Source organism: Seriola dumerili, unplaced genomic scaffold (assembly GCF_002260705.1).
Source record: "Seriola dumerili isolate Sdu_G_001 unplaced genomic scaffold, Sdu_1.0 BDQW01000003.1, whole genome shotgun sequence".
Lineage (NCBI taxonomy): Eukaryota > Metazoa > Chordata > Actinopteri > Carangiformes > Carangidae > Seriola > Seriola dumerili.
The window spans coordinates 18,392,874-18,403,351 of record NW_019174258.1 but is presented as its reverse complement, the minus strand read 5'-3'; the positions used below and the strand labels follow the sequence as shown (position 1 = coordinate 18,403,351).

General features: G+C 40.0%; 1 protein-coding gene across 1 annotated transcript in view; it reads left to right on the top strand.

The window, feature by feature from the left end:
• Positions 1 to 1,286: 1,286 nt before the first annotated feature.
• The window catches only part of LOC111221332 (ADAMTS-like protein 3), a 229,564-nt gene continuing 220,372 nt past the window's right edge, over positions 1,287 to 10,478 (top strand). Inside the window, exons 1-2 of the mRNA XM_022744695.1 lie at positions 1,287 to 1,512; positions 3,532 to 3,634. Of these exons, the coding sequence (XP_022600416.1) occupies positions 3,569 to 3,634 (66 nt within the window). The 5' untranslated portion in view covers positions 1,287 to 1,512; positions 3,532 to 3,568. The remainder of the gene's footprint in view (positions 1,513 to 3,531; positions 3,635 to 10,478) is intronic.

Genomic DNA, 10,478 nt, shown 5'->3' with positions numbered 1-10,478 from the left:
TATTGGTTGTAATGTATTTTGGGTGATTGATTGTATTGTTTTATTCTTTCCTACTGCACTGTGAAAACAAACACAGTCAAGCCCACTGGAGAATATGGTTGGTTTGTTCCTTTATCATATATTGTTTTACATTACATGGTAAAAGTGGTTTTCTTGGTTTGTGATACAGTAAAACTTTCGTTCCTGTAACTTTACCACACTCAGCCATGACATCAGCTGTGAGGGGCAGACCAACAGATCAAAAGTTTCTTTAGCTGCTTGGCTTGAAATATCTGTGGATGCAAAATTCAAGGAGCGCGAAACACATAATAAATGTATTTTACAGTAGTTGTTTGTGTTCTTTAGTTCATTGTACATTGAGTGACAGAGCAGTGGTATGGGAGAGAACATGTGTTATAGTTGTTGGGAACATTTTGCTCCAAATGTTAACTGATGTGCTCAAGTGTGTTTTTCAAAAGCTCACTGTGTGAAGAGATTTAAAGATGAGGAGATGGTACTGGGACAAGTGTGACTGTAAAAAACTACAACATTTATTAAGAATATGTTCCAGACTGAGCTTCATTTTAACCAACAGTCCCCTGCGAGAATGTTAAAAAGTCCTACCAGCAAAGAAAAGCATTAAGCACATACTGTAGAAATCACCGTCTGACGTCACAAATGACCTTAAAACAGAAAGAAATTAAATGTCTTGATGCATGTTTGCACCCTCAAAACCAAACATATTACACTGAATAAATTTCCCTTTGATAAATTACATTTATATAACCAGAGGCTGTGATGGACTGTGTTGACCATTTGGGACACATGTTAAGTTCACACATCTGGCATATATGGGTGCAGTCCTACTCTGCTTTTCATCTTTATGGTACCAGTAAGCCATGTGGGCTTACTCCATGGGACATGGTTTGTACCATGGGACATGGGATGATAAGGACCCACACAAATAAGTCAAGGTCAGGCCCACATCCACAGACCACGTTTGCGCTAACTCATATGGGGACACACAAGGACATGTTGAATGGGCTTTTGCCTTTACTTTGAGAATAGAAGAATTCACAAAAATGTTAGTATCTCCAATTAGAGTATGGCTGATGCATTATTTCAATAAATATACATAATATAAATATAATAACAAAAAGACTAACCAACGTAAACAGAGATGGTTTAACAAAAATACCTGTCAGTGTTTTACTTTGAAAGTGATGAGCGGAAGCTATATATCCGTGTCTAACTTGACTCTGGTCCCAAGTTGTGTGTCAGACGGACGGGACTGTGCGCCGCTCGGAGCCCGGAGACACTTCACCGGAGACACTTGGTACCGGCGCGTTGATCAGTTAGACAGCCGGACTGACAGCCGGTGTCTCTTGGTCACTTTCTGGGCGTTTCTGTGTTGGACTCGGGTATGGACACGGGGTCGGGACTAGGTGGATAATCGGACTGTTTTTGGAGAATACCTGATGCTACATCTCCACATGAGCGCATAGGGAGCGCAGGACCTCTCCCCCTCACAAGGTAAGGTGTTAATTTCTCCTCAAACAAACACACATCAGGTTGTAAAACACCGCCGTTACCCTGCAGCAACTGCCGCCCGTGAGGGACCGTTAATGCTGGATTCACCCGGTGAGAAAGTCGCTGTATCTCTGCACACGCTGCATGATGGATACTCGCATACTCACAAAACAAAATCCACGTCCGTGCTGTCGCCGTAGCACCGAACAGTCTTCTGGATGCAGGTGAATTTCCCTGTCAGCGTCTACATCAGCATCAGCATTTCACATATTCACATATATATGAGCGAGTTTCACACCAGTTTGGGCAATAGCCTACTCTATCAATTGTCTTCATGATTCATTAATCCCACCAATCAATCAGTGATAGGCTCATTTCACCTATATATTGTCAAATAATAATGAAATGAAATGTCCATTTTAAAGCCCCAATTCTCCAAATTGATGTTGTGAAATAAAACCTTATTTATTTGTTATTTATATTCTCATCTCTAAGAAGCTGTAACAATCTAATATTTGGTCTTTTTCTATCAATGGCTGATTTACAGGATAAACTGAATATCAAGTTTGAAGATCTGGTTTTGTATATTACATTCTGTCTTTTTGTCCTGCAATAAAGACAAGAATATTAAAAAAATAATCACAGCTAATTTATAATTAATTAGAACACACCCTCATGCTAATCAAGCAGTCCTGGTTCACCATGTAGTCATTTCATTAATTGTAAATTTGTTTGGTCATACTGTTTCCACCACTTCAGCAGCTTCTCACCTGAAGTAAAGTAACACCTGTAGTGTCACATCATTTTGAGGCATCATCTTGTGGAGGGCCCCTGAATTAAAACCTTGATTAAGGGTGATTAAGTTGGGTGGGGAAAGTTTCCATACTGTTGGCTTTGAAAGCCAGATGGCTCTAAAAATACTGGAGCCTAGATTTTCTATAATGCATATCAGTAGCATCTTTTAATAGCCAAACTTCAAACTCTACAAACACTGATTTTATGCATGATCTTGTCAGACTTGACAAAGCTCCTCCACAAACACAGACTATGTTACAGAACTGTGTTCACAGGCTGAGGAGAGTGGCCCTTTAAACGCACAGTGTGTAACTTCTGCCTCTAGGGGTCTCTCAATCAAAACAATAACAAAAGACAGCTTTATGTGACATTGTTAAGTAGCGTGGGATCATGGGAGTTGCTGACTTACCACCATTACCATCAGCTTCTCCTGGTTTGGATTCCTTCAGAGTCAGTAGTTCAGGAGGTTTTTATCAGCAGCTGATTTATCCGCATAGGAGCCGAACAGACATGCAGATTATACCAGTGAAACACTGAATAAAGCAGTTTGACATTTAAAGTCAGTGTTTCACCAACGCTATTCGGCAGACACAGAACAGGACGTCTCCAGCAGCTGAGAGCTGAGCTGTCTAAAATTCACTCATCTTTTTTCTCTGATAACTTAAGGTCCAGATGTCCGCTGACGAAAATCTGATTAAAATATATAGATTGCTTGTATATATGTATGTATATATACTGTATGTAAAAAGTGTATCTTATAAATGTGATTTAAAACTGGATAAAAAGTCAAATTTGAGCTTCAGCCAGACAGCCACACCACAGGCGACCAAATAAAACAGAGCGTTAAAATCATAGGTTTAGCATCTGTAGGTTTGAAAATCTGGGAAACATTTGGGATAATTATTATAATTATTTCACTTAAAGTGTTCTTACATGTGTTTTACTAAACACATTTGTGCTTAATCAAGTTACCACAACTAACTGATCTAATACATTATACAATGAACAGAGGGAGAGATTTTTGTGGGTGGGGGGTCAGTAGGGGCCCACAGCTCACTTTTACACTGGGGCACACTAATGGCTTCATCCAGCCCTGCTAACTAGTGGTTTCAGCATTGCTAACTGCACAGTATATTTTGATGTATTGTGGTGTTGCTTTAATACTACAGTCAACCACTATACTGCTGTAAAGTGTTTTGATTGGATGTGATCACTTCCTGTACACAGGTTGGCGCTCACCCAGTTGAAGAGAGACACTGACCTGATGAAGATGGAATCATTTATCGTCAGCAGGGCTGTCTTCATCTTCCTCACATTCCTCTCTGTCCAGGTACTGAAGGTGGATGGATGGATGGATGGATGGATGGATGGATGGATGGATGGATGGATGGATGGATGGATGGATGGATGGATGGATGTGGTATAGTTGACTAGCCTAGCCCCTGACTCCTCACTGTGGCTGCTGTCCAATCTGTTGCTTAATTTGATCAGACTGTTCGGCAGGACTCGAGGACTTTTAGCTTAGGTTGAAAGGCTGCTGGGCAGAGTGCAGAGCCTGCTGGAGACTTTGTGCATGTGTATGAACTGGGGAGAATGTCACCTCCTTATATGAAGCAATACTGAGCACAGGATTTTCTCTGGCAAAATATAGCAGCTACTTAATCCCTGACAACAGACTGCTGGGGACCTGGTGTTCACCATGATCAACTCAGCAAAGAGGTCTTTATTTGGACCTTGTCTGTTTATATGAATGTTAGTGAGGGAAAAAAAGACTGTGTTTTATTTATTCAGTTCTCTCTTGGTCCTGAACCATTTAAAGAAGCAATGCAGGAATATTTGTTGATGTATTTTCAGGGGACTTGCATGGTTTACTGCAAGAATAGCAAGTGATCACTTGATCATTTGCTATTCTTGTGAACTGGGAACTGAAGTTTACAATATACAAGAATTGTTCTGCAAAATCCCATATTGATCAAACCCTTTTTTAAAGTACTTTATTATTGTGTGTTTGCAACTGTGTGTTCAATATTGAAATGTATGACTCTGTCCCCTTCCAGCAGATGATAGAGTGCACCAGTTTTTGTGCGTTGCTGAGATTGAAAGGTGGTTAATGTCTTATCTGTCTTGTTTTAGTGTCATATGCTGATTTTTAGTGGTATACCACTTTGACTTGTGGTTTGCTGGTGTTACTCATGCTCCACTGGCAGATACCACTCCCCACCACTTGTGGTATACCACTGTACAGCATCACAACACTTCTAGTGGCTCTGGTCAGTTAGTGAGGCTAACTGTAGCTGCATTAGCCCTGTATTAATGTGAGCTCTTTAGGCTTGGGCTGATATTTGATAATATTAAATGTTGCTATACTTCCCGTCATTTGTGATATTTTTCATGATATCAAGAAGAATGTTTGCTTATTTTTTTTTTGCAGACTGGGTCTGACCCTCATTTCACTACTTTCACTGCTTACTGTACTGCCATGTAGGGGTGGGCGATATGGCAAAAATATCATATCACGATTTTTTAAAAATAAAATCACGATTCCGATTTTATCACGATCTAAAATTGGAAAAAGAAAAACAGACAATTTAGACCAAAGAACCTTTCTTAACAGATTTTATTTCAAATAGTCGCAGTTTTGCCTGCATGTGCAAACAACGTAAAGTTTAAGGTAAACAACAACAACATTCTGGTTCGTCGTGTTACCACCCGACGTGCGAACGGTTTCTGTGCAAACTTTGCAGATTACATTTGCTTGCGCTTGATCAGTTGCGGAAAATCCAAACCAATTCCATATAATGGAGGTGGAATTTTTTTTAGCGACCAACTCCGTTTGGCTTTCAGCCATCGCTCTCCATGTGCTACCGCTACACACACAAACAAGGAGGCGGGTAGGAAAGTGCGTCACTGCCCGTAATCCGCTATGATTGGTCGGTCAGGTTGACGACGTCAATACGTCTGGTGCGTCGGTGCATCAGCATAGAACTGCAATTTATAGAATGTGCCCTAGACGATCCCACGATCTCTGCAGTTTGAAAGATCGTCTTCACGTTGTAATCCTTCACGATCTAATATCGTCATATCGCCCACCCCTACTGCCATGACACACATACTTGTACTTACATCTTTGTGACATAATGCATTCCCTAACCCTAACCATCACAACTGAATGCCTAATCCTAATCCTAATCCCAACCCTAACCTAAACCCAACCTTAACCCTTAAACCAAGTCTTAACCTTCAAAATGGCATTTCGGTAGGAGAATACTGGACAAAATGTCCTCACTCTGTTGGGAAAATACTTTTTTTGGGCCTCACTATGTAGCATTTATAAGTCCACACACACACACACACACACACACACACACACACACACACACAAGGTTAAAACAATACCAGCCCCACTGTCATAGCTGGTAATAATGATGTTATTCACTCCCTAATTGTCTGTTCTGTGACTGAGCTTTCAATATAACATACACATCACAGGCTACTCTGCATTCTGTGGATCCTTAATCCCCCAGCATCAAATAGCATGGGGTCAGTTTCTGTGTAAAAGGAAAGAGTCAGAGACAGATGGTGAATATAGTGATGAAAGAAAACACTACCGATATTTTTACTCTGGTTTCAGTTCAGTCCTGAGTGGTTAATTGTTATCATTAAAATAAAAAGTGCTCTGAGTAAGTGTTATGTGGCCTCTGTTTTGTTACGGGGTCAGATGTGGGCTGCCAACATTTTTCAGATTTTCAAGTGGCCTTGAGTTGGAAAAGGTTGGGTTCCACTGGTTTACATTATTCACCCTGAAATCAGTCCCTCTTGTGATAAATGTAAATATCAATCAATCAATCAATCAATCAATCAATCAATCATTACAACTTCCACAAGGGCAGTTTGGTTGTGTGCATAAGTAAGACCAGATAGGGAACCCACATATACACAGACACAATAATAAAATATAATAAAGATAAAAATAAATAACTACATAAATAGTCCACGTGGTATTTAAATATGGATTTATATATATACATACTCATATTTCTCAGTATAATATATATATATATATATATGTATATATGTATATATTTATATGAATATATATACATTGTTGCCCATAAAGTTGGAATAATTTTGTTTGTTTTCAGACCCAATCCTCTGTTTATTCCTATTTAAATGCATCAGTAATCACTTTTGACCAGGTGCAATGATTACATTATGTGTCCCAATTACCCAGGTGAAATGAAATAAATCACATTGTCACAATCATTTCATGGAAAGAGGTAAAAAATATTTTATTCCAACTTTATGAGCAACAGTGTGTATACTGAGAAATATGAGTATGTAGCAAATAAACCCTTTAACATTGTTTAACCTTGTATTATGTTTTTGAATATGATGTATGACATGATAGGATCATTTCTGCCCAATGACTGAGTCAGCACTAATTAATTTGTCCCCTCACTGACTATGTCCCCAGTCCCATTGATATCATAGAGCTCTTGTCCCATCTGCTTCTTTTATCTCATTTTAAATATCAATGAAGAGAAAAACACTGACACTCTTCTCATGACAGTAAACCTTGCTGTATTTGAGTGCAGTGTTCTGATGTGTGAATAGTAATGTGTGATGAGGTCCACTGATATTAGTTTTCTATTGAAGGTGCATTTAGTTTTAAATGGAAAATAATTCACAATGGAGATGTATAATCCATAAAGACATTGGTTTATGGATTATACATCCATAAAGGTGCATTGGTTTGCATTGCTGTCAAACCAAAGGTGCATTGGTTTGCATTGCTGTCAGCTACAGTGTGTTTTTTTGTGAGTGCCACTGAGTGTCAACAAAGTGGAAATGTTTTCCAATCCTACACACAGTGGCTGTAAATGTAAAGTTTGTGTTGGCATTATCTTTATCAACACATTAGTACAGATGTATTACTCCAACCTTGACTAAACCAGCAGCTCTTTGACCAATGAGAACTATCCGAGGGCATAGTCACACCACTATTCAAAACAGGAAATCATTCCAGTGGAATGATAACAGTTAGCACGTTAAAGTTAGTAAAGCTGTGTGAAGCTTTCGCTTGGATTAAACTACTGACACACCACCTACAACTGATGCTTGGATCATGAATATGGCGCAATGGATGTCCATGGAGAGAATAACATAACTTGAAAACGAAATTGGATGCTTACGAGGAAATTCGGAAGCCATTTAATGATTTCATACAAAATGGAGATATAGGAGGAAAACTCACAATAAGGTACTGATCAGAATAGTGGTAAACCCCAGAAGGGGACGGAGGTATGTTTTAAGATGTATTGCAATGATTGTTTATGTTGTACATCTTTGTTTTGTTGGAGGTACTGTCGAATTGTATGACTGACCTTGTCATATGCTTTATGTTGATTTTGGTTTTAAACACGAGATAGAGAGAGTATATTTTTTTGGGTGAGAGTTATACCATTTGGACAGTGCTGACCTTTGAGGAAACAGAGAGCCTGCTAGTGACTGTGACCAATTCCAATCACTAAGGGCGCCTTCACAGCTAACATGTTTGACAGACAATCTAAAATGGATGAAGCTGTCATATTAGCAGTGTTGCACCATCCAATTTGATATAACCTCCAGTATAAACTGCTCCACCAAAATGTGTCGGGTTTGCGGTCAGTCAGCATGAATGGATGGATCAAATACCCAACAACTAATAATGAGTACTCATGTAACAATGAAGTGATAACCACTGAGTGTGCATGTTATAATGTTGTAATGTAGTTAGGACTACTGTACTGAGTACTCATGTAATAATGTAGGGCTTACTACTGTACTGATTACTCATGTAATAATGAATTAATAAACACTGAGTACTCATGTAATACTGAAGTAACAGTTACTGAGTGCTCATGTAATAATGTAGCAATGAGTAGTAATTCCATCGCAAGGTGGTCTCCAGTTTGTTGTGTATGTTTAAGTGGAGTCAGCATTATTCCACCTAGCTGTTTTAAATGGTGTGATTAACCATATGAAAACACTCCTGTATCACTCAGACAAAATAAAATGCAACATGGTCATGTGAAGATGAAAAAGCTGGTAAAGATGCCAAGTTGGTCCTGTGGGCATACTTTGGTTTGAGTCAACTCGATACACAACAAAACAAAGCTCAATGTAAATACTGTTGAAAAGTGGCACAGCTATTTCTGAAACCCATAGTGCAGTTTGTTTAGGCTGTTGAAAAGTGGCACAGCTATTTCTGAAAAAATTGATCAGGGTTCCACTGCAAGGACAGAGAGTAGCGTATTTAACAAGACAGCATCAGCAGTATCAGTTGTGTTTGGCACCAGACAGGTGGCTTTATAAATCTATGAACGCATCATCCATATCTGTTTTGGTCAACAATGAGAAAACTCCTGGAATATATTTATATCTACGAAGAGTTTGTTGACCTGACTTTGTGCAGTAAATTGAGAAATAATGGAATGTTTTGGGTGCAGTGGTCTGAAGCGAGTGACTGGATGTAAATGAGATGGGGGTGGTGGTGGTGGGTTAAGGTACAGCTCTGTGGATTATCACAAGCAGATGTGGTGTCAGTAACCGATTATCTGATTTACAGCTGGGTTTTCATTGACCTCAGCTGATTCTTCCTTTCTCTCTCTCTTTCTTTTCCTGGATTTGACCTGACATTCTTCCTCATTGTCATTGATAGTTTACAACTCTTTGTTTTGTAACTGTGATGGTGGGGAAATGTGTCAAAAGAAGACAAGAGCTTCTAGCACAAAAGAGGAGGAGGGCAGCAGAGAAATGAGGGAATGAGTGATAGTGGGGAGAGTAAAAGAAAAGCACAAAGTGAAAGCTGCACTCCTCCACCTCTGCCTATTTGTCTGTTTTCTGTTGGCCTGGCCTTCCTGGTTTCAGCCTCTCCTTGTCATCTTTCACACTTGCTGCAGGGACAGCTGTTCAAAAACAACCCATCAGTACCAGCACTGCTTTTTCCCATCTCATCCAGCCCCCTCCCCCCCCCCCCCCAGTCTTGCCACCCAGGGTCCCCACCAAGATTCCCTCACCAGCACTAGCTTCCTCTTCCTCCACACTCACAACAACAACCGGACGAAATCACCAAGCTTCAGAGAGAGATCCAGTTTGTTGTGTATGTTTAAGTGGAGTCACATTATTCCACCTAGCTGTTTTAAATGGTGTGATTAACCATATGAAAACACTCCTGTATCACTCAGACAAAATAAAATGCAACATGGTCATGTGAAGATGAAAAAGCTGGTAAAGATGCCAAGTTGGTCCTGTGGGCATACTTTGGTTTGAGTCAACTCGATACACAACAAAACAAAGCTCAATGTAATACTGTTGAAAAGTGGCACAGCTATTTCTGAAAATATATTGAATAAATCGATCGGACGATTGATCAGGGTTCCACTGCAAGGACAGAGAGATAGCGTATTTACAAGACAGCATACGCAGTATCAGTTGTGTTTGGCACCAGACAGGTGGCTTAATAAATCTATGAACGCATCATCCATATCTGTTTTGGTCAACAATAGAAAACTCCTGGAATATATTTATATCTACGAAGAGTTTGTTGACCTGACTTTGTGCAGTAAATTGGAGAAATAATGGAATGTTTTGGGGTGCAGTGGTCGAAGCGAGTGACTGGATGTAAATGAGATGGGGGTGGTGGTGTGGTGGTTAAGGTACAGCTCTGTGGATTATCACAAGCAGATGTGGTGTCAGTAACCGATTATCTGATTTACAGCTGGGTTTTTCATTGACCTCAGCTGATTCTTCTTCCTTCTCTCTCTCTTTCTTTTCCTGGATTTGACCTGACATTCTTCCTCATTGTCATTGATAGTTTACAACTCTTTGTTTTGTAACTGTGATGGTGGGGAAATGTGTCAAAAGAAGACAAGAGCTCTAGCACAAAAGAGGAGGAGGGCAGCAGAGAAATGAGGGAATGAGTGATAGTGGGGAGAGTAAAAGAAAAGCACAAGTGAAAGCTGCACTCCTCCACCTCTGCCTTTTGTCTGTTTTCTGTTGGCCTGGCCTTCTGGTTTCAGCCTCTCCTTGTCATCTTTCACACTTGCTGCAGGGACAAGCTGTTAAAAACAACACCCATCAGTACCAGCACTGCTTTTTCCCATCTCATCCAGCCCCCTCCCCCCCCTTCCCCC